This window comes from Dermochelys coriacea, chromosome 1 (genome assembly GCF_009764565.3).
Source record: "Dermochelys coriacea isolate rDerCor1 chromosome 1, rDerCor1.pri.v4, whole genome shotgun sequence".
Taxonomy (NCBI): domain Eukaryota; kingdom Metazoa; phylum Chordata; order Testudines; family Dermochelyidae; genus Dermochelys; species Dermochelys coriacea.
Genome location: NC_050068.2, coordinates 153,482,490 through 153,507,511, shown reverse-complemented (window position 1 = coordinate 153,507,511; position 25,022 = coordinate 153,482,490). Strand labels below are relative to the sequence as shown.

The 25,022-nt window shown below is 43.3% G+C and overlaps 1 protein-coding gene across 10 annotated transcripts in view; it reads right to left on the bottom strand.

The window, feature by feature from the left end:
* The window catches only part of USP9X (ubiquitin specific peptidase 9 X-linked), a 200,162-nt gene that overhangs the window by 98,076 nt on the left and 77,064 nt on the right, over nt 1-25,022 (bottom strand). For 5 of the 10 annotated variants that reach the window (XM_043505905.1, XM_043505902.1, XM_043505909.1 and 2 more), the window contains one exon: nt 10,079-10,207. The exons of the other annotated variants lie outside the window; for them this stretch is intronic. In XM_043505905.1, coding sequence (XP_043361840.1) covers nt 10,079-10,207 — 129 coding nt within the window. The remainder of the gene's footprint in view (nt 1-10,078; nt 10,208-25,022) is intronic. 10 annotated transcript variants of the gene reach the window in all.

Genomic DNA, 25,022 nt, shown 5'->3' with positions numbered 1-25,022 from the left:
AATGAAAATTTTTTCAACATTATTGTTAGTACTAAGTCAAACGTCAAAGCTACAAAGAAAGCGTGTAGAGAGCGTGACATGATATCTTTTGTCAGGCCAAGTTATATATTTTGGGGTTTTTCTCCTGCAAGATTTAGCAAACTGGTTCTTCTCATATCTTTGTCATATCTTATACACTAAGTTTTATTTCTGCATTTGTACAGGCTACAAGTGCAGCTATAATACAACATGGTTTTATTGTGACACAAAACCAGGAAGAAAGATCTGAGCTGCAGTGTTATATTTGAAAACTTCAGGAAGATTTACAGTAACTCATTTTTCTAATCATTAATAGTTTACAACTTCATAGTGTGATGGTGACAAATCATTTAGGTGGAAATAATACTTCCATTTCAAATCCCTAATTTCAATCCAAACCAGTAAAGTTAATTTTGGGGCTGAAATTCCTCGCATCCTTGATCTCAGCCCAGAAATGAATGCATGTGTTTGTGCTTGCACACAAAGTTTTATAAAAACACTATTTGAATTACCTCACTGAAAAAATAAAAGCATTTTGCAAGTATCATACAGCAAGTTATCCACCAAATCATTTAGATTTTAACTCAGGATGAACACTACTCATATTTTTCTTGAAAAACTAATGATGTTCTGATTTTTAAAAATAGTAAATATGAGCCAGTTAGTACTTTAATAGGTTAATCAAAGAATATCTAGTGTACTAGACTCCTTGCTTCTCTAACAAATACAGATAAATTTTGTTATACCAGAGTTTACCCATAAATAAGTTCCACTGATTGTCTCACCAAATGCCCCATTCCAAGTGATCTACAGTGTTATATATGACCAGAGGTTGATTCCTTCTCTGAATAAAGTGCTCCATCAATAATAATAAAAAGAATAACCCTTTACCCATACTGCCAAGGCAGCCAAGCCCTGCCAAATCCCATAATGAGCAAGGGTGGAACTTGGACCTTCTAAGGGCTTGTCTACACAGGAAAGCTAATGCAAAATATGCTAAGGTATGAATTTAAAAGCATAATAACCCACACTAACTCAGCACGTGGACACTTATTCCACACTAAAACTGCCTTTGTGAGTTTAACAACCCATTTCCTATGTAATATCCACTTAAACCACTTCTCTGTATTACAGCTGTACTTCCAAAGTGGATTAAAGCTAAACAGCACAAAAGGTCTCTTATTACAGAATAAGAGTGTCCATCTGGTAAGCTAGTGTGAAATCGCTACTGCGTAATACCTATTCTAGCCCATTTCCCCATGTAGACAACCTCTAAAAATTCAGTCTTCCACAAAGAAAACCAGCTTGTGTAACAGACTGCATCTAGTTACATCTCGTAAAAAACATGTCAAAGTGATTCTGGTTGCTCTGCTTCAATTAAGTCTTTTCTTCTTTGAAAAAGGTCTGAGTCAGCATATGAAGTACCAGTTGTGCTTATCAATGATTAGTGTACTGTTGGCTTCAACTCACCATTAACCTGCTACTGTATATAGATATAATCTTCATGAGTAGTGAATTCACAATCACTAAATTAAAAGGAAGTCGTATATATATATATATATATATATATAAATTTAAATAAAATAATGCCCCTTCCTCAGTTACTAACACTTAAGATTAGTAAAAGTAAAATTTGAAAAATTAATTTTATTTATTTTTTTTTTTTTTTTTTACTATTTATGACACTATTTGCTGCTTTTCATAAAGTTATCCAAGCTGTAATGGAAAAAAATAAGAGGTATAAATGGTTAAAATAATGAAGGATGAACTTGTGGTTAAAGCATGAGCCTGAACACAACTGCCAGCTCTGCCACAGATTTCCTGTGACCGCAGGCAAGTCACTTAATCTCTGTGACTCAGTTTGTCATGTGTAAAATAGAAAGTATTGTTCTCCCTTTCTCCAACCCTTTGTATGTTTTTTTTCTATATAGAATGTAAGATCTTTATAGCAATGACTATCTCTTACCACAGGTTTCTGCAGTCACTAAACAAACAGGGCAACGATCTCTGGTGGGTCCTGCCGACATTACAATTAATAGTAACAATAGTATTAGAGTATTGTGCTAGAATCTAAATGCCCCAGTCAAGAATTAATGCACTAACATTTTAGGCATTGTAAAAACCTCAGACAGTCCCTGCCCCAAAAAGCAACAGATGACAATAATACTTTAATTATATTCATAGTATTAACTTTTCTGTATCACCTGTTTCTAGTTCATTTCACTTCTTAGTAAATGTTCTCCATCATAATGTTTGGGTTCATGGTACTGTAGAAGATTTAACTTTAAAAGAACTGAAATATTTTTATTTAAATAAGGTTTTGTAAAAACCCCCTAGCTTTGTAAATAACTGTGTGTGTGTGTGGGCCTGTATGGCTGTCATAAAATTAGATCACATTTGGAGCAGAGCTCTTTGATGAAAGGACTGTCTTTTTACTATGCTTCTGTACAGTGCCTACCATAATGGGGCTCTGATCCTTGAATGGAGCAGCTAAAAGTTACTACTAAACATGCGTTAGCCACAAATGCATAACCACCTCATTATAATCCAGAGAAACAACCAGACTAAATCTGACAAATAACGTGGATTACTTTTGACAAATGTGATACGTGTGGAAAATTGTGTCATGATAGCCAGTCTCTCTATGCAATTCACATACAGCAGAACCCCGTTTATCCAATTTAACTGGGACGAAGCTAGATCAGATAATCAAAAATTCAGATAACCCAGAGAATGAGTAAGTGCAAGGCTGCAGCACCACCGAGCTGCCACAGGAGAGACTGCCTGCTTCTGGACCTGCGTGCACTGGCTGTTTGGTTAATACGGAGAGCCAGCTAACGAAGGGACATATAAACGGGGTTCTACTGAATTGTAAAGATACAAAATAAATCAATTTCCTATTGCTTCTAAGAGAAAAAAACAAATTTATAGATCCAACAGTCAATGCATACTGCAAATGGTTCAGAACTGGGAGAAAGGAACAGTCTGAAAAGACAGTCATCTATGAATGTGTGAAAAAAGGTACACCAACTTAAAAAGTAGTCAATTTAGTCAAGAATTTCAGGTACTATACCCATCCCTACAAATTTCTGTGGTTTCACAATCACATTTCATTAAAAAAAAAAAAAGAAAAGATTTCCCTACCTTGTTGCTTTGTGAAAGACCCATGCAAACAGATGAAAATGAATATACTCAAAAGCACTACCAAATACACAAAATAAACTAAAAAAAGAAAACTATATTTTTCCCATTCCATTATAGTAAACCCAGGTGTTTGTCACAGTAGAAAATTAAAAAAAAAAATCTATACAAAAGTGTGATTTTTATTGTCTAGTAAATTTATCACTGGGAATAGGTGTGAGAAATGTTACAAAGCAAATGCTGAATAAATTCTACACTTTTCCATGTCTGAAATTCAGTCAGTTTTCCTACCTTGGGCTCAGTCATTTGGACGTTCACTATTACTCCCACACTTCCCCTTATCTCAGTGGCTATTCTTGGGAAAGCTCTTCTGACAGACAAAAGGAATAATCTCTTGAGGTACAGATTTTATTCTTCTGAGTTTCCCTAGTTTCCATTTTCTCTTTCATTCTCCCTTAATTTCTCTTCTTTCCTCCTCTTGATTTCCCCACTCAGTCCTGCTTTCTGTCCCTCTGTTCCTCAGCATTTTAGCTCAGCAGTGTAGTACAGCAGTTCAACTCAGCCAGAAAGTTTAATTTTCCAGACAACCAAGAACAGGTTCTCAGGCAAAACTTTACACTCTAATAATTATGAAAAATGTCTGGAATATAAATCACTCTGTTGGGGAGTAAAAAACCTATCTACCCGAATCACTACAGAGTAATACTGAAGGTCCTAGGCCAGGTAAACATCAGGCACATGACAGAAGAAAATGACAAGGAACATGAAAAATTTAGATATCAATCATTTATTTCAAAGAAGAGAACTATATATCAAACCTACTCAGTCACATGCTAAAATCAAGAGAATAAAAATGAGATACCTGGCGTACAAGTTCAAAAAAGCACACAGCAACTACAGACTCTAAAACAAAAGAAAAGGAAGTAAAATCCTTAGTTGTAAAGTCTCAGAGGGCATGTGTACCAATGAATAAAAAGGGAACCAGGAGAGTAGGTAGTAATTCCATATGGCTAAAAGATAAAAATTTAGATAAACTATTCAAGCCAAAGAGAAATCCTTTGAAATTTAGAAATCTAACCATAGTAACAGAAGTATAAATACAGCAAACAGTACGTAAGGGGAAAAATCAGGGGGACTAAAATTATATGACCTTCAACATTCAAAGATACAAAAACGAAGAAATTCTTGAACTTCATCAGAAGTGGGAAACCTGGAAAAGAATTTGAGAGTCTGATAGATCACCAGGGAACACAAGGCACAATTAAGGAAGATAAGGACATTGCTGAGGAGCTAAATTCACCAAAGAGGATGTTGGGGAAATACCTACCATAGCTTTACTCTTTTCTGATAATAAAGATGAGGTACTGTCAGAGATTGAGGTGTCAGAAGAAGTGCTAGAACATACTAATGAATCAAAAAGACAATGAGTCACAGATAGTATACTTCCAAGAGTTCTAAAGAAGCTCAAGAATAAAATGGTTGAGCTACCACCAAAAATGTGCAAAAAGATATTGTACCAGAGAACTAGATGACCACAAATGCTGTATCTATATTTTATAAAGGCTTGAGGAGTGGCCAGAGGACTTATAGATTAGTAGGTCATACATATTTGCCTGGTAAACGTGTTGAAATAATTATATATTAATCCTAGGGAATTCTATGCCAAAAATTAAAAATTCTGCGACAAAACTCTGCAAAATTCTGCAATTTTATTTGTCAAAATAACACAATATAATTATTTTCAATTACTTCCTGATGAGTATTTTGAAATAAATTACCAAAATAATTGAAAATGGAGTGATTATATTGTTATTGCATTTAATCACATTTAATATAGCATTTAATTTCTGAAACGGGAACTACATAAAAATGAACATGTTAGTTAAACAGAAATTAAAGGCTACAGTTCCAAAAGTGAAATCTCTGCAAGCTGCATGGAAACTTTTTAAAGACAACGTAATAGAGGCTCAACTTAAATGTATACCTCCAAATTAAAAAACATAGTAAGAGAACCAAAAAAGAGCCACTGTGGCTAAACAACAAAGTAAAAGAAGCAGTGAGGCAAAAAGGCATCCTTTAAAAAATGGAAGTTAAATCCTAGTGAGGAAAATAGAAAGGAGCATAAACACTGGCTAATGAAGTGTAAAAATACAATTAGGAAGGCCAAAAAAGAATTTGAGGAACAGTTAGCCAAAGACTCAAAAAGCAATAGCAAATATTTTTTAAAGTACATCAGAAGCAGGAAGCCTGCTAAACAACCAGTGGGGCCACTGGATGATCGAGGTGCTAAAGGAGCACTCAAGGACGATAAGGCCTTTACAGAGAAACTAAATGAATTCTTTGCACCGGTCTTCATGGCTGAGGATTTGAGGGAGAGTCCCAAACCTGAGCCATTCTTTTTAGGGGACAGATCTGAGGAAACTGTCCCAGACTGAGGTATCATTAGAAGAGATTTTGGAACAAATTGATAAATTAAAGTTCCCATCATCCTACTACCCCTCCCCTCAGCACCCAGCTGGGACTAATATCTTTGGGTGGCCAGGGCATCCACACACATGCGCGCGCAGATTTACCTCTCCCCTGGCTGCCCGAACAGATGAGCCCAGGTTACTGGGGAGAGGGTGAGTGAACACTGGTGCAGCTTCTGTTTGCTATCTCACAGAAACCCATTTTCTGCAGAAAATAAAGGGAATCTGCAGGGAGACTTTTTTCTGCATGAATTTGGGAGCGCAGAATTCCCCCAAGAGTAAATATACATTAACAAAACATCCAGAAGATCATGATAGGACATGATCTAACCAGCATGGTTTCTACAATAGAAAATCATTGTTTCACTCATCTTAAAATTCTTTATACATCAGATTAAAGCAGTGGATAAAGGAGAAAAAACAGTTACCTACCTTCTCATTTTTGTTGTTTGAAATGTATTGCTCGTGTCCATTCCATTCTAGGTGTGTGTGTGCCCACGTGCACAGTTGTTGGAGATTATTGCATTAGTGGTATCCATAGGGTCGGCAGTAGCGCTCCCTTGAGTGCCACGCTCACGCATCAATATATCAGGCACCGCCCGCGCTGCACCCTCTCAGTTCCTTTTGGCGGGGAACTCCTAGAGAGGGGCAGCAGGTCAGGTAACTGATTGGACACAAGCAACACATCTTAAAGAGCAACAATTATGAAAAAGTAGGTAACTTTTTTCTTCAAGCGCTTGCTCATGTTGATTCCATTTCTTGGTGACTCACAAGCAGTGCCAACAGAGGTGGGCTCAGAGTTCACCGTCTTGCATCTTGCAGCACTGCTCTGGAAAAGCCAGCATCATTCCAGGCCTGCTGAGTAAGTGCATAATGGGACACAAACATGTGGACAGATGACCAGGTAGCAGTTCTACAGATCGCTTAGATCGGCACCTGAGCCAAGAAGGCTGCTGATGACACTTGAGCTCTAGCTGAGTGCACCTTGACTATTGCTGGTGGAGGCACTTGCACCAGCTCATAGCGGTATCGGATGCAGGCTGTGATCCAGGACAAAATCCTTTGAGCAGAAACTGGGAAATTTTTCATCCTGACTGCCACCGCAACTAACAGCTGTGTTGACTTTCAAAACAGCTTTGTCCTGTCAATATAGAAAGCCAACGCCCTCCTGACATCCAGGGCGTGCAACCTGCGTTCCTCTTTGGATTTATGGGGCTTCGGGAAGACTACGTAAGTGTATGTGTGAGTCGGTATGAAACTGAGAAACTACATTGGGCAGGAACGCTGAGTGTGGCCACACTTGGACCATATAGGGTAGTTCTGAAGTAAGCGCCCTGATCTCAGACACCCTGCGGGCAGATATAACTGCAACTCGGAACGAAACCTTCCAGGAGAGAAAAAGAAGAAAGCAGGAAGCCAGAGTTTCGACAGGAGGCCCCATAAGTCTCAACAGCACGAGATTCAACTCCCAGGGATGAACCAGATCCTGGATGTGATTGTAGAGACACTCCAGACCTCTCAAGAACCGGGCCATCACATCGTGAGCAAAGACCAACCTGCCTTGGAACAGAGGATGGAAAGCCGAAATAGTGGCCAGGTGGACCCTGATCAATGGCAGGGACAAGCCCTGAAGTTTGAGATGCACAAGATAATCCAGGATCACCTGCAGCGAGAACTGCTCAACCCGGATACTTTGTTCCAAAGCCCAGCCACGTGAACCTTTCCCACTTGGCCAGGTAAGTTGCTCTGGTGAAGGACTTTCCGCTACCCACCAAGACCTCAGGCCGAGCACTCCTGCTCTTCCACATTCATCCATGCAGTAGCCATGCCAACAAGTGCAACGCCTCCAGGTTCAGGTAGCCCTGGGACAGCAGATCTGGCCAGAGAGGTAGATGCAGCAGGACTGCTACTGAAATTTCCAACAGCGTGCTGAACCGGTCTTGGTGAGGCTGCTCACAGACCATCAGGATAACTTTAGCCCTGTCCTGTTTGATCTTCATGAGAACTCTGTGGATCAACAGCACTGGTGGGAACGCATCAGGCCCCCTCAACCATGGGAGCAGGAAAGCATGTGTCAAGGAACCCCGTCCATTCCCCAGAGCGAGCAGAACATGTGGCATTTCCTGTTCTGAGACAACGCGAACAAGTCCACCTGTGGGGATTCCCCACTTTCAGAAGATCATACTGACTTCCTCTGGGTGGAGCAACCACTCGTGGCAAGATGAGAAGGTCCTGCTGAGGAGATCTTTTGCTTTTGGGATTAGGAAGTAACAGAATTAGAATCCCATCCCTGTCATGTCTCAAGGCACTTCCTCCACTGGCCCCATGAGCAGGAGGTTCTCAACCTCTTGAATGAGGACTTGCTAGTGAGAAGGGTCCTGAAGAGGGACGGGGGGAGGGAGAGGCGGCCAAAAAATTCAGGGTGTAGCCTTGAGACACTATCTCCAGAAGATGGTTGAGGAAAGAACGGGGTGGATCCTGGGAGGTGACTGGGGTGTCGCTCCTGATTACACCCTCAAAATGAGGGCCGGACTGTGCAGGTGAGCAGGAGGAAGAAGGGGGGCGGCAGTAGCTGAAACTAACATCTGTCTTCTCCTTGCAGACCTTGGACGAGACAGCCAAGGTCTTGGTGGCGGGGGTGGCTAGAACTGCTTTCTTGCAAACTGCGGCGAATACATGCCCAACCAGCGAAGGGTGGCCAGAGTGTCTTAACCCATGCAACCTTGCATCCATTTGCTCTGAAAAAGATACAGAACCTATTGAATGGGTGGTCTTGGGAGAGAGTGGAGATGTGAAGCCAGGAGTTGCACCTCATAACCACCACCAACATGACCACCCTAGCCACAGAGTCAGCCGTGTCCCACACGGAGAGAATACTGAGCAGCCATGGTGCCCTCCTCCACCAGGGGTGCTGAATTCCTGGACCAAACCTTCCAGGAGGGACTCCTTCAATTTACGGAGCGAGTCCCATAGAATTTCAACTTATATCCCTAGGAGGACCTGATGATTCGCCACCCAGAATTGTAGGCTGGCAGCTGAATAAAATTTTCCTCCCAAACAGGTCCTATCTTTTGGCCTCTTTATTTTTGGGAGTCGAGATGGTATCCCCTTGTTTATCTTTTTCATTGGGCACAGACCACCAGCGATCCCAGGGAAGGTTGGGTGTAAAAGTACTCAAACCCTTCGGCCGTGACAAAGTATTTCTTTTCGGCCCTTTGAGCTGGGAGGGATGGATGAAGGAGTTTGTCAGAGGGCCTTGGAATTTTGAGGACTCAGTCATGCACTGGTAGTGTGACAAGGGCCAGGGTAGAGGCTGACAGGACATTAAACAAGGTGTCTACCTACTCAGCCATTTCCCCCACCTCCAGGCCCAAGTTCTCGGCCACCCGTCAAAGCAGGGCCTGGTGTTCTTTAAAATCGTCCAGCAGGTTGGCCCTCGAGGGTCCCAATATCGCCTTGTCAGGGGACAAAGAAGACTATACCGTCAGGGGAGGCCCTGGGGCATCTTCTCCCTGGGGGAGGGAAGCTTAGGGGTGGGTGCAGTCTCCTCTGCCTCGACCTCCAAGCATACCTCATACACCGAGCCTGATGCAGTCGGTGCTGCCAGCTGTTGCTCTGAGGCGGCGACCGATGAGTGATGTGAAGGGGAAATGACTACGACCGACACTCCCCATGCGCTCCAGTAAGGCCACTGCATCGGCCACTGGCCATGCTGCCCAGGCGGCACTATCGATGTTGATGCAGCCTTAGGTGCCCATTCACACCACTGGAGTCTAAGCGAGGGGCCAAAGGAATCCATGCCAAAGGAATCCCCTTCCGGTGACCATGATGGGGCCGTCGACACCTGAGTCTGCTGCTGACGGGCACAGTCTGAGACTGGTGCTCAGAGCGAGGGGACCGGATACGTGATGGAGAGTACTCCCACGGGGTAGGCAACCAGGAACTACACTGAGAGGACAACCAACGAGATGGCAAATGGTCCCAATAGTATGGAGACCAGCGTCTCCCTCTAGATGATTCGTGTCGAGATGGCGGGGACCGCAATTGCAATGGTGGTGACCAAAAGCAAGCCCAGAGGATCTGGCCTGCAACTCTGGCAATCTGAAGCACAGAGCTGGAGCGCGCTGCTTTGTCTCAGGGAAATTGGTGGCACTCCACTGCCGCCTGAAGGGTTTTAGTAGCTGGCTTGCCCTCGTGGGAAACCTCTGCCAATTCCTGTGGCACGTGCTGCATCATAGGCACGGGCAGAAGCCTTTTCTCTCTTGGAGCCGGCGGAGCTTCTCAAGGAGTCAGTGGTGTCAGGGGTTTAGGTCCCATGCCGCTCTCAGGAGGGCCCCGATCGGGGAGGCATGAACTCGTGGCTCCAGAGCGGCCAGGAGGCCCAAAGTGGGTCCCTTGCCCGATGACCCATTGCCCTTCTTGCCTGGTGCCAGGGAGTGGTGCTTTCTCACCTTCTTTTTGGGCACTGGCAACAGGAAACCATACTGGGAGGAGACTGGTGTCAGGGGTGCACTGCACATCAAGGCTGAAGTACTCAAAGTCCTGGCAGAATGGCACGGAAGCCGGATGAAGGGCAGACTCTGTGAGGAGAAACCGTAAACGAATATCCCACTGTTTCTGCGTGCGGGGCTGAAAGTTTTTACAAATATGGCACTTATCTTTCAGATGCGACTCCCCCAAGCACTTGAGGCAGCTACTATTTTGATCACTTACAAGCATAGGCCTGTTACAATCCGCGTGAGGCTTAAACCCGGGAGACTGGGGCATGCCCCACCAGGGGCGAAGTCCTTGCTGGGACTCTAACTTCTAACTACAACTACACTTAACACTAACTGCTATAAACAAACTGTTTACAAACTATTTAGAAGTTTGGGAATAAATGGTCAACTTTCTGCCATGATAAAAATAGAATAGCAGGGTGCCACAAGTGTCCAAGTTAGGTCCACTTGTTGTTTAATATATTAATGGCTGGGAAAGGGGGAGTGAGCAGTGAGATAAAATCTACAGATGACACTAAGGCCTGGTCTACACTACGGGGTTAGGTCGAATCAGTTTCTAAAAATCGACTTCTATAAAATCAACCTAATTTCGTAGTGTAGACATACCCAAAGTTAGTCAAATTCAGAGGAAACTGAGGAATTTCAGAGACTAACCAAGCTAAGTGAATGGGCTAAATAACGGCAAGTAAAGTTCAATGTTGAAATACAAAATAACGTACGTTGGAAGGAAAATGAGAAGCAGTCAGACAAAATAAAAGGCTCTAAATTAATTGTATCAAGTCTAGAAAGGGATCTAGATGTTACCATGGACAGCTTAACCACTTTCCCAGCTTAACCACTTAACCACTCAATATACAGTGAAAAAAATGTTAGAGTGTATAAGGAACAAAGTAATATGTAAGTTGTAATGTCCATCTGTAAATCAATGGTGACTTCTCATCTAGAATATAGTGTGCAATATTGGTTACCTCACTTCAAAAAGGATATTGAAGAGGGGGGGGTCAGAGAAGGGTAACAAGAATAATTGGGGCATGGAAAACTCATATGAAGACAATGAAAAGACTGGGATAGTTCACCTTAGTAAGGAGACAAATAAGGGATATGAAAAAAAGAAAAAAGTAGGACAGGAACTTCTGTTCTATGTCTCATAACACAAGAACAAGAGACTGTCAATGGAATTTAAGGGGGGGGGCCCAAATTCAAAACTAATAAAGATAACTAAGCTTGTAGTAACTGCAGCTCTTTGAGATGTGTTGTCCCTACAGGTAAGTGCCCTTCAGGCTGGGCTTGCACTCAATGTGCACAGGATCAGGGAATTTTCCCTAGCAATGTCCATTCAGTCCATGTACGCACTTCTCACTTTCCTTGTGCACCACGCCAAGGGTGTGAAGGGGGCTGCTAAACTAATGCCACTTTAGTTCCTTCTTCACTTATAGGCCCAACTAAGAGAACCAAGGCAGTGAGGCTGGTAGTGCCAACACGCAAGGCCATCTCAAAGAACTCCAGTTCTTACAAGATGGAGGAGGAAAGGTTAATCAAGTACTTGTCCCTACATGTAGCACATTTCAGGTGATTCACAAGAAGTGACCCTCTTGAAGACTGACCAGTGGCTTTTCCTCTTAGACAGCTTTTTGCTGAGAAACGCGAGAGGATGGAACTCTTGATTTGGTCCTTCCTGCATTAAGACTGCTCCCACACCACACTTGGATGCAACTGTGGTTACTAGGAATGGTTTGTCAAAGTCTGGGGCCCTTAGCACAGGGTCAGACATGAGTGTCGCTTTAAGCTGGTTAAAAACCTTCTGACACTCTTTGGTCCACTGAATGGCATTTGGCTGTTTCTTTTTGGTTAGGTCCGTCAGTGGAGCGGCAATTGGGCTGTATTGTGGTACAAATCGTCTGTAATATCTGGCCAAGCCCAAGAAGAACTGGACCTGTTTCTTTGACTTTGGGACAGGCCACTTTTGGATAGCATCCACTTTGGCATGTAGGGGGTGGATAGTTCCTTGACCCACCTGGTGTCCAAGGTAAATCACTTTGTTTAGGCCTATTTGACATTTTTTAGCCTTAACAGTTAGTCCTGCCTCCCTTATGCGCTCAAAGACTTTTTGTATATGTTTCAGGTGTTTTGCCCAGGCATTTGAAAATATAGCCACATTGTTAAGGTAGGCGACTGCATATTCTCCCAATCCCTCTAGAAGACCATTTACAAGTTTTTGGAAGGCGGCGGGTGCATTCCGCAGCCTGAAAGGGAGCACATTAAATTTATACAGCCCAACAAGTGTGATGAAGGCTCACCTTTCCTTGGCGGATTCATCTAGCGGTACCTGCCAGTACCCCTTGGTTAAGTCCAAGGTAGAGATAAACTGGGCTCGTCCCAGTTTCTCTAATAGTTCATCCGTGTGTGGCATTGGATAGTTGTCTGGGTGAATTACAGCATGTAGCTTATGGTAGTCCACGCAAAAAACGTTATCTCCCCATCTGGTTTGGGAACTAGAACCACTGGAGATGTCCATGCACTGCCAGAGGGGCGGATTACACCCATGTGTAGCATAACCTGGATCTCCCGTTTTATAGCAGTTTTAGCTTGAGGAGACACCTGGTAAGGTTGGACTTTAATTGGGTAAGCACTACCTGTGTCAATGGAGTGGTATGCCCCTTCAGTCAGTCCTGGGGTGGCTGAGAACGTTGGCGCATAGCTAGTGCACAGCTCCTTGATCTGCTGTCGCTGCATATGCCCAAGGGTCATGGAGAGGTTCACCTCTTCCACGCCACCAGCACTTTTCCCTTCATAGTAGACACCTTTTGGCCACTCAGCGTCATCTCCTCCCTGGGCTGTAAACTGACAAACCTTTAATTCTTTGGAATAAAATGGCTTTAGAGAATTAATAAGGTACACCTTAGGCTTTTGGTTTGAGGTGGGGAATGCTATGAGATAATTAACAGCTCCCAGGCGCTCTTGGACCATGAATGGCCCTTCCCACGATGCTTCCATTTTATGGGCCTGGAGTGCCTTTAAGACCATGACCTGGTCCCCTACTTTGAAGCAACACTTTCTGGCATGTTTATTATACCAGGCTTTTTGCTCTTTTTGAGCATCCTGTAGGTTTTCTTTAGCAAGGGCTAAAGAGGTTCGGAGGGTGTTTTGCAGGTTAGTTACAAAATTCAGAATGTTAGTTCCTGGAGAAGGTGTAATCCCCTCCCATTGCTGCTACAGTTCACCAACTGTAATGGCCCCTTAACCCCACGGCCATATACAAGTTCAAATGGTGAAAACTCTAAACTAGGATGGGGTACAGCTCTGTAGGCAAAGAGCAACTGCTGTAACACTAGGTCCCAATCACTGGAGTGCTTATTTACAAATTTACATATCATGGCCTCCAAAGTTCCATTAAATTTCTCCACCAGGCCATTTGTTTGATGGTGGTAAGGGGTGGCAACCAAGTGTTTCACCCCATGAGCTTCCCAAAGGCTTTCCCTAGTTCCTGTCAGGAAATTAGTTCCTGCATCTGTAAGGATGTCGGAGGGCCAACCTACCCTGGCAAAAAAGTTTGTTAGTGCCTGGCACACACTTTTAGCCCTGGTGTTGCTTAGAGCTACTGCTTCCAGCCGTCGGGTGGCAAAATTCATGAAAGTCTGTATGTACTGCTTTCCTCTGGGTGTCTTTCAGAAAAGGACCCAGAATATCCACAGCTACTTGCTAAAATGGAACCTCAATGATGGGGAGTGGCTGGAGAGGGGCTCTGACCTAGTTTTGGGGTTTTCCCACTCTTTAGCACACTTCACAAGACCGGACATAGGTAGAAACATCCTTGCCCCTTCCCTCCCAGTGGAACGATCTTACCAAACGGTCTTTGGTTCTGTTCACCCCAGCATGGCCACTAGGATGATCGTGGGCTAAGCTTAAGACCTTTCCCCAGTACTTAGTTGGAACTACCAACTGTCTCCGAGAATGCCAGTCTTGCTGGTGTCCACCAGAAAGAGTTTCCTTGTATAAAAGCCCTCTTTCTTCAACAAACCTGGATTGATTAGAAGAGCTGAGAGGTGGTAGGTTGCTCCGTGCTGCCGTCCAAGCTCTCTGGAGGCTTTCATCTGCTTCCTGTTCGGTCTGGAACTGTTCTCTTGATGCTGGAGACATCAGTTCCTCATTGGATTGTGGACTTGGGCTTGGTCCCTCTGGAAGCAGTGCAGGAGATGGGGCTGTTTCCATTGACTGTGAACCGCGCTCCACTGGCGCACTATGTTGGGGTTCAGATCCTGGCTGAGCCTCCTGTGTAGGGTTATCTGCTGTTGCTGGTGCAGGTTCAGTGGGGACCTCTGGTGTTGGGGTTGCAAGTACTGGATTCAGTGTTAGCAATGGTTCTGGTGCTGCTTGTTCGGCCAGTTCTGGAAACTGGCTCTGTCTGGATCCACTACTGCTGTTGCAGATGCTGGCATGGGGTCTGGTTCCATCACCTCTGACCGTGTCCTGGTAGAAATTTCTGGAACAGAGCTAGGTATGTGACAGCTTGCTTAGCCTGACTGCGGGTAACCATTCCCATCCTCTTGGCCAGCTTCACATGATTGGCCAAGTCTTCCCTCAACAGTATGGGGATGGGATAATCATCACAGACTGCAAAAGTCCATGTTCCTGACCAGCCCTTGTACTGGACAGGCAACTTGGCTGTAGGCAAGTCAAAAGTTTGACTTGAAGGGTTGAATTGTCACTTGGACCTTTGGGTCGATTAAATTGGGGTCCACTAAGGAAGCATGGATAGCAGACACTTGTGCTCCAGTGCTCCTCCACGCAGTGACCTTCTTCCCGCCCACTCTCACAGTTTCCCTCCGCTCTGAGGGTATCTGGGCCTGAGGATCTCTGGTGTGATTCCGGTGCAATGAACTATAATCTGTTGGGGTTCTTGGGGGAGCTGGCCTTTACATGCCCTGGCTCGTTACATTTAAAACATCTTCAAGCTGATGGGTCACGGGGCGAGGTGGGTTGCTGGAGAACAGTGTGGTGGGACAATAAGGTTTCTGGAGTGTTCCTTGGGCTGTAGTTGGGGCCTTGGGCTGCCCCGGGTAGCAGGGTGTGGTCTGAGAGTGTCCCTTCTGGTATCCGCTCCAACCGTGACCAGGGTTGTTTCTCTCTCCTCCCTCTACCTGTTTTGTTCCGGCTTGCCCTGCCTCTCTGGCGGTCTGGGACTGCTCCTATTGATCAGCATAAGAAGCAAGACTTCCTGCTGAGTCCATTTTCTTATCCCATAAACACTGTTTTATATCCTCCTTGGACATATTCAGGAATTGCTTCTGTATCATTAAATCACACACTCCTTTAAAGCTAGTTACACCCCTTCCTTTGACCCATTTACCTAACAGATCCTACATCTGGTTTACATAAGCCACATTACTTGGTCCAGGCCCTCTCTTAAGGGCTTTAAATTTTACTCTTAAGTTTTAAGCGTAATTTGAAATTGCTTTAAAACCAAATCCTTAAATTTACCATTGTCAGAAGCCTCCTCAACAGGCATCTTATTGAATAGGTCCAGAGCTTTTTCAGTCAATTTTGTGAGCTTCAGGAATTTGATGGAGCGTGCACAGTCTCTCAAAGGTGAGAAAATATTAAGCAATATTACTGGATTCATCATATTGTGGACATAGTCACTCCCATTTGTGAATTGTTGGGGAAGGATTGTTAGGGTTATTTGGTATATTCTGCTGAGCCTTTGCCTTCTCCATCTCCAGTGCATGCTTCCTCTCTTTTTTCTTCTCCTCCATTTCTTTTGCCTCCATTTCTCTCCTGCGGGCAGCCTCCCTTTCTTTTTCTTTGGCTGCTTGTGCATTCATCTCCGTTTGTCTAAATTTTACTCATCTTTCATGTTCCTTTTGTTTTTCCTCAGCCTCAAATCTGGCTAATTCCAGCTTTTGTTGAACAGTGCAGTGTGTCATCCTAACCTCTGTTTTTACACCCGAGAGTTGAAAGAAAAACAAACAAAAAAGAAAAACAAACTGGCTTATAAAATTTTGCTGTGCTGTAACCAGATACCTTTTTCTCTGATACCTGTTCTTAGCCTACAGAAAAATTATTTTGTTATGCCTGCTGCTCTTTCCCCCAGGCAGAGAGAGAGAGAGAATTTACAGCTGCAATCACCTTTTACAAAACCTTTTAAAATCCTGCTGTACTTCTGGTTCAAAATGATTTTTGGTTCAAAATGATCTCTGGTTCACAATGATCCCACCCCTGCCACCATGCCAAGGTTTCTTCCCCCTCTGAACTTAGGGTACAGATGTGGGGACCTGCATGAAAGACCCCCTAAGCTTATTTTTACTAGCTTAGGTTAAAAGCTTCCCCAAGGTACAAACTTTGCCTTGTTCTTGAACCATATGCTGCCACCGCCAAGCGTTTTAACAAAGAACAGGGAATGAGACTTCTTCCCCCAAAGTAGCCCCCCAAGCCCTACACCCCCTTTCCTGGGGAAGGCTTGATAAGAATCCTTACCAATTTGTAAAGGTGAACACAGACCCAAACCCTTGGATCTTAAGAACAATGAAAAATTAATTAGGTTTTTAAAAGAAGAATTTTAATTAAAGAAAAGGTAAAAGAATCACCTCTGTAAAATTAGGATGGTAAATACCTTACAGGGTAATCAGATTTAAAACAGAGAATCCCTCTAGGCAAAACCTTAAGTTACAAAGACACAAAAATAGGAATATACATTCCATTCAGCACAGATTTTACCAGCCATTAAACAAAAGGAAATTTAACGCATTTTTAGCTAGATTACTTACTAACTTAACAGGAGTTATAAGGCTTCATTCCTGATTTGTTTCCTGCAAAAGCATTACACAGACAGACAAACCCTTTGTTCCCCCCCACCCCCCACCCAGATTTGAAAGCATCTTGTCCCCTCATTGGTCATTTTGGGTCAGGTGCCAGCAAGGTTATCTTAGCTTCTTAACCCTTTACATGTGAAAGGGTTTTGCCTCTGGACAGGAGGAATTTTATAGCACTGTATACAGAAAGGTGGTTACCCTTCCCTTTATATTTATGAGAGCCCTATATACATCTAAGGAGTGGCATACCATCTCTTCAAGAGAAGACAGGTAAGTAGATGATTTGGTTGATGTAAAAGTCTGACACTACCTTACAATCTTCAGGTGCAATCTCATGGACATCTTGTCCTCATGGATAAGAGTCCTGCGAGGATACAAAATTTGTATCTGCGTCCAATCCGCAAAAATGGTCCGTGGATATCCGCAGATTTGCAGGGCTCTACTCCTGGAAGATGATGGGGATGAGGGGAATCTGCCATGACCACCAATAATTCCCCTAACATTCTGGTCAACATGACTGCACTCAAAAATACCACCTTCATGGAAAGACGTAGGGAACAAGATGCCAGTGGCTCAACCAGTGCCCTTGTCAGAGTTGACAAAATCAGATTCAAGTCCCAAGCTGATCTAGGCTTTCCCATTGAAAGGAAGACCCTAACCAATCCTTTCAGGAACCGGGATGAGATAGTGTGAAAACAGAATAGAAGTCAACTAGTGTGGGAAACACTAGGAGTGAGAGGAGAGAGAACCCCATGGATTTAAAAACAGTCCACCACACCTCAGATGTCTGATTGTGAAATGGAAATTCCTCATTGACACAAGAGATCATCTCTCTTCCACTTTCCTCAATAGTGCCCTTATATCGCTGCTCAGTAAGGCCTGTATATCTGCCAAGCAAGGCCCTCTCTCTGGGTCCAATGTTCATCCAAATACCATGCCATCAGAGCAGCATGGCTGAGCTGGAGTGTTGAGTGCTCCCGTCATCCTGAGGTCTTGCATCATGGGAAGACAGAGGAGGCCTGGATGACAGTTGCAACAATATGGGGTACAAAAACTAACTGGTACAACTCAGCACTATGAAAAATAGCTTGTGTCTTGTCTTGCCTGACTTTTCTTAGTACCTACAGTAATAAAGGAATCAGGGGAAACGCATACAGCCTCCGACTACCATATGAGGAAAGTGTTGCCCAGCACGCCCAGACTGCAACCCGCTCTGGAGCAGAATTTCTTGCACTTTTTGTACATGCCTGACAAAGAAATCTGTGACCAGGCTAACCCACCTTGCCCCTCTCTACTTTTTAATGTAATGCACACGTCTTCGTGTCTGATCATACTTGGACTGGCTGGACATGAATGAGAGGGTGGAAATGCTCACAGGTCAGTATGACTGCTCTGAAGTCTAACATGATGTGGAGCATAGACTCCTGAGTGGACCATGTCTCTTGTGCTACCTGTCCCTCTATGGGGGCCCCTCAACCAATAAGGATGGCCTGTGCAGTCTGTATTTGCTGTCATCAGGGAACTGAATGGAACACACACACACACACACACACACACACCCCTTTCCTTTGTCCTCCCATCAGGCAAGGGAGTCCAGAAACTTTTGGAGAACGAAGACTAGCAAGTCAAGACTGCATGTGCCCATGGTGTACATAGCCTATTGACACACTCACAGGTACCTGTGCTTGTATGACTCAAAAGGGACAGGCAAGATCTCTCAGACATCTTGGTGCTTATCCAGATTTGCTGCACGAGTACAAAAATGGCTAGAAAGCCATTGTTTAAGTAAGTAAAACCCAGCTGACAGCACCCAGCTTTGCCCCAATGAACGAGGTCTGTGTCGGGGCCAGTGAAGACTTCTCCAGGTTCATCCCGAGACCCAGCTTCTCAACAGTTCCAGAAGCATAGCAGCTGCTTTCCGCGTTTCCTGGTAAGATCATCCTTTTAGGAGCCAATCATCCAAGTAAGGACACATGGCTGCCACCTGCCACCAAAAGTGAGCTGCTACCATTGATGTTATTCGGGGGGAAACCCTTGGCACAATCAAGAGTCCGAATGAGAACACCCAATAGTGGTAGTGTTGACTTTCATGTGATGCCTCCCAGGTATATCCAGGGTTGTATCCTCTGGCCTCCTCAGTGGAAAGACACATAGGGATACCTCTGCTTCATCCCTCCCCAGATATATCCCCCCAACATACTGTCTTCACTTGTAAAAGGATCCCCTCCTACGGTTTTATTTCTTCCTGTAAACTTTCTCTCTCAAAAATTTCATAATCTCTTGATTATCATTTTGGTTCAGTATGCAAATAGACCTATATTGTGAACAGGATGATACACAATGCCAAGCCAGGGACATAAGTGTCTTACTCCCACCCTGGAAGAAACCGATCTGAGTCATGTCACCTCCTGTTTACATGCCTTGACTTCAAGGCTTTGATAATATTTTTCAGTATAGATACATAACTCATTAAATATTATCCATACATTAATTTCAAAATGATTATGACCACCAGTGGGCTACTGGCTTTCAGCAAACACCTCAAATGACACTCGCTGGTGAATTATTGTGCATATACTTGACCCAGGATTCCCTGTAAAACTCTGTGCCCTCTGCCAGTTGGCACAGAGGTTCCTGGGTCATTCTTCAATGAATCTCAGGTGTGCCAGGTGAATTTCCATGTAAAAATCCTTTAGATCAGAAATTGTTTTCAGCCCTTGATCTCGTGAGGGGATAACTGAAAACAGGGTTGCAATTCTGAACTTTGGAGAACTGAAGGAGTTTGCCATCAGTCTTTACCCTCCCATTTTTTGGGATAGCATGGGGATAGGTCTTCCCCATATCCTCCTTCTGATGCAATGACTGCAAGCCTGAGTCCAATGTGTTGGGGGGGGGGGGAATTGCCAGTACCCGAGGAGGCAGCAATGACTGTACTGGTGACAGCCTGCTTCTACCCCACTACCAGTAATGGAAGATGGTATGGCCTTGCCCTTTGGGAAGTCCCGTTCTGGTCTCTAGTGGTACCTGATAGTCCTGTAACTTAATATGGGACAGGGACTACTGTCTCTTATTGGATGGCAAACTTTCCCTCTTGTGCTTGGGCCTCCTCATTTGTTCTGTCTGTACTCAGTCTCTTGGAGCTATCTTTTTTCTCTGGGGTGGGAGAAACCGGGGAGAAGAGGATGGAGAGGGGCCCTGGAACCGGCCAGAGTCGCACAAAGGGATGCTCCTACCATCTTCAAGCCAATGTATAGGGGTGTCTCCCCAGTCAGAAGCTGTCCCCATGAGGAGTCTTCAGACTCTGAACTCTCGACTGTCTGTCCCTACTCAGAAATAACTGGCAGATACAGGATCTGGGGTGGATGTGGGCTTCCCCAGGCAGTACAGACAGGCACTATGACTATCTGTTACTAAGAAAAGCTTTTGGCAGTCTACACAGTTCTTGAAGCTGGGAATCCTTGGAATGCTCTCCCTGTCACTGATAGAGAACGTGGGAGCAGGATGAGTGTGTGAATTGCTCCCCACCTAGGGCAGGGTCCCAAAAGTAGGAAATTGAACTCCAACACTATCTAAATTGGACTAATACAAAAAAGAAAACCTTGGGGGGGCGTTATTTACAGAGAAAGCAGAGGAAGTCAGCACACACAACAAGGCTCCATTCCAGACTATGAGCAGTGAGATGGAACTGAAATCGCGGCCGGTCTGGCAGCCCAATTTATACCTTCGGTGCAGAGCATGAGGAGAGCAGGGGCACATGTGTGGAACAAGTGGACACTGCTAGGGAAAATTCTCCACTCTTGGTGCATGCAGCAAATATACAATCTAAAGTGCATTACTCATAGGAACAAGCACTCTGAGAAGAAAAAAAATGTTTTTTCACAGAATACATAATTGAACTGTTGAACTCTTTGCCAAAGATGTCAATGAGACCAAACACACCACAAGATTAAAAGGAATTGTACATTTAGAGGAACAACAAGAATATCCAGAGTTATAATAGTGCCAGCAAATTTCAGGCAAGTTTAAGCCTCAAAATTCATGGTTTAAAACAATCTCTGACTACTATGGATTAGGATATTCTTCTTCTGAAGGATCTGATGCTGGCTAATGCTAGAGAAAGGATACTGGACTAGCTGATCCAGTATGGGAACGCCTATTCCAAAAGCTCACTTGATTTTAATATTAGAGAATGACACTACAACCCCAAAATGGCAACCACATTGTTTTCTTATCAGGCAACCAAATCTGAAATCTTGTTTGTCCAAAATATGCCTGGTTGGAATTCAATACAAGTATTCAGTCTTTAAAATATCCAATTTTCTTTAGAAATTAGAAGCATTAGACTGAACAATAGGCTTCTACCAATTAAATGCTTGTGGGTTTTACATTGTTGGGGAGCCACTGCAATCCTGAAAACAGCATGCTGTTCTCAGTCCATTCATGAAGGGCTTTTGAAAATAATTCTAATATAGAACATTTGCCGATAAGGGCAAGACAAAGGAAGCTACACCAAAATACCCAAAATGAGATCTGCAGACATGCCAAACACTGAGTGGGGCATACTCAATTTTGATGAATGTTTAACTGCAGACCTAGAAGTGTTAAGAGGACAATACCTTTGTCAGCATCAACTTAGGTGGCTTATTTATTCTTCAGAGCAGAATTTACCTGCGCTGAAACAAAACCGGTCACATTTAAACAGCTTCTTTAACAAGGCCCTACATACAATATCACAAGCTAGACCAAATTTCTGCAGCAAAACCACCTCCTTTCTACTGCATTTATGTGCTAAAGAACTGACATTTTGCAGCAGCTTAATTTAAAGTGAATAGAATCAGTTTTCTTTTTCTTATATTAAATATATTTTATATTCTTTCCACATTTTCAGTTATTCTTGTGCCACAGATATTCATTTTACCAATCCTTACCTGAATCAAAAGTTGAGGGGGAAGCTGGGGCTTTTGGCACCCAAGGAGATATCTGAAACATTTTGGGATTTTAGAATAAAATAAACACATTAGCTAAATCTTTCTGCTAATATCAGCAGTGAGATAGGTAAACAATATTGACACAAACCATCTTTTGGTCTCAGAATTTAAAATTCTTTGAGATGAGTGGTTCAGTTCACACCTCTCTATTTTTCAAGCTGTCTGTAGACACAGGAAGACACCACTGTATTGGAATAAGTTTGTTTAATGTTTTCTTCACAACCATGGTGACCAGAATCAGTTTTATTTGCTGATCAAATTACAAAAGAAATAGGGCTAACTGCACTATGAAGTCCTGCACAATTCACTATAAATAGCAACTAATTTTGGTGTCATGAATGCACACAGCCTAAATGTACCACAACTTTTTTCCCTCCAGTTTGACCTATTACTCTGATTTTAATATCTATTTCCAAAAAAAAAAAAAAAAAAAAAAATACCCTCAATTTTATCAAAAAGAAAAGGAGTACTTGTGGCACCTTAGAGACTAACATTTATTTGAGCATAAACTTTTGTGAGCTACAGCTCACTTCATCGGATGCATTCAGAAAATTATCTGCTTCTCCCATTCCTTTTACCAAAGACAACATGTACTGTGACAGGGTCGAGCCGGATGGCTACAGGAGAGTAATAGAAGGCAGATATATTAGCCCCAGGTTAAGTATGCCCCTTTTCCCTGGGTAAGGTAACAGGAAAGGTTCCAGAACAATCAGGAACCTTCTGGAGACAATTAAGACAGACAGGCTAATTAGAACACTTGCAGCCAATCAAGAAGCTGCTAGAATCAATTAAGGTAGGCTAATCAGGGCACCTGGGTTTTAAAAAGGAGCTCATTTCAGTTTGTGGTGTGCATGTGAGGAGCTGGGAGCAAGAGGCACTAGGAGCTTAGAGTGAGAACCCGGACTGTTGGAGGACTGAGGTGTACAAGCATCATCAGACACCAGGAGGACGGTCCTATGGTGAGGATAAAGAAGGAGTTGGAAGGAGGCCATGGGGAAGTAGCCCAGGAAGTTGTAGCTGTCGCACAGCTGTTCCAGGAGGCACTCTAGACAGCTGCATTCCACAGGGCCCTGGGCTGGAACCGGGAGTAGAGGGCGGGCCCAGGTTCCCCCCAAATCCTCTCAACTCCTGGTCAGACACAGGAGGAGTCGACCTGGACTATGGGTTCAGAAAAATGGGCAAGCTGAGGGCTGCCATGAAGCTCCAAGGCAAGCAAATCCGCCAATAAGCGCAAGACCCATCAAGATAGAGGAGGAACTTTGTCACAGTACCCATCCTGAATACTTCCCCAGGGAGATTCACTCCTATTTGATAGGCAAGAGGAATGCCGAGACTCTGAAATCCCAGATTAAATTCCAGATTCTGGAATGAAGTGTTCTTCCAGTGGTTACAGACCTTTCTGCCATTGCCTCATTTGTCTTCCCAGTATAGCCAATAGCATATCCCTGTTCCCCTCCCACCCCCAACCTCCTATTTAACCAAGTGTCTGTCCCTCTCCCTACCCTGAATTCAAGCCAGGCTATTGCCTCTTCCATGCTGCCTGGAACAGGGGACAGCAGGGGAACACTGAAAACACAGAAGCAAGTCACCCCTCTTCTAATATACCTCCACTGAGCCTGGGCAGACAGTGATTTTCATAGGTTTACAACCTGGCCAAATTTGGGTGGATTTTCACAGGGAAAGTAAAAAAGAATCTTTCTGATTCCAGGAAGCAAGCCAAATTCCAAGTCCCTGCTCCAAACCACGGAGGCGCTAGAGCTTCCCACTTAACATAAGGAAAACAATTTCTCCCCAACTTCATTCTCAGAAATGGCTGAACAGTTTTTGGCTGAAACTTTCAAAAAAATTTCAGCCCAAGGAAAACACCAGGCATAAAAAAATGTCAGCGTAAATAGCTGAAGTTTGGCAAACTTATTTGGAATTGGGAACGGCCCTACGGGCAAGTATTAGACAACCTTAACTGTAGACAGCACCACCAATGATATAAAACAAATAAAAATTGAAGGGGGAATTCAAACAGAACTTCAATGCAAATTGGTGGCTTAAATTTGGCGCAGGGAATGTGTTCCAAGAAGAAGTCATCTTTGGAGGTCTCCTCATCCAATTACTGAAAGAGGTCAATGTGACTTTTTTAAAAATCTGACAAGATCAGCCCTATCCAGAATGGTAAGACCCACTAATTTCAAACTGTTTCATTAATTGCAACTTTTACTATTATTTAAAATGTATGTATCCTGGGATGAACGTATACAAGATTTACATATTTGGAACATTTGTTACCCAGCAAGTGTTCTAATTCTGTGAACCTTTGAACCAATAAGCTGAAAAGGAAAAAGTGTTATTGTTCCAGGAAAAGAACTTTGGACAACATTCATTTTAAGAGAGCTAAGCTATTCATATAAAACATTAACTTCCTGTGAAATAAATGTAATGGTACTCTTCTCCATTCCCCTCTTTGTTCTAGACAAGTATAATCGGTCAAATATCTGCATTTGTGAATATTCAGTACATTCCTCCAATGGAAGTCTGCAGTCAAGAAATTAACACATAGGACATCCTGAGAATGGTATGTTTTCACCATTCTTATCTTTTCCTTATTGGAAAATAATGGATTTTACATGGTTTGTCCTCATTCAGGATTATATATTATCCTAAATTTCAGGTTATCCAATACTTTAGTTATCCCCAACCTAAATATTCAGGTAACTTTAAAAGAGCAATACCCATTTTTAATAAAAGTTTATGCACAAAGACTAGCACATATCCCACTCCACTTTTCTAGGCAAGACAACGCTTGAGTTATGTCAGCACATACAGTCAATTTTGATAAAGTTATATACAATTGAAAATAAGCTATTAGAATGGAAGTGCCATCTCTACATTAACTATTGCAGTGCTATAATAAATGTAATCACTTATAATAGGGAACACCAGATGAAGAAAAAAACTGACTGTGCAGTCTCCAGGTCTCTTAGATAAAGGTTGCTCTCAAGGCCTTGTGAAAATAGGCTGAAGTAAATCTTGAATAGCACAAGTTCAAGAGCTCAGCTCTTTAGGTTACAAAGTCAAACACTGAAGAGTTAGGAAATGCCTGAATTA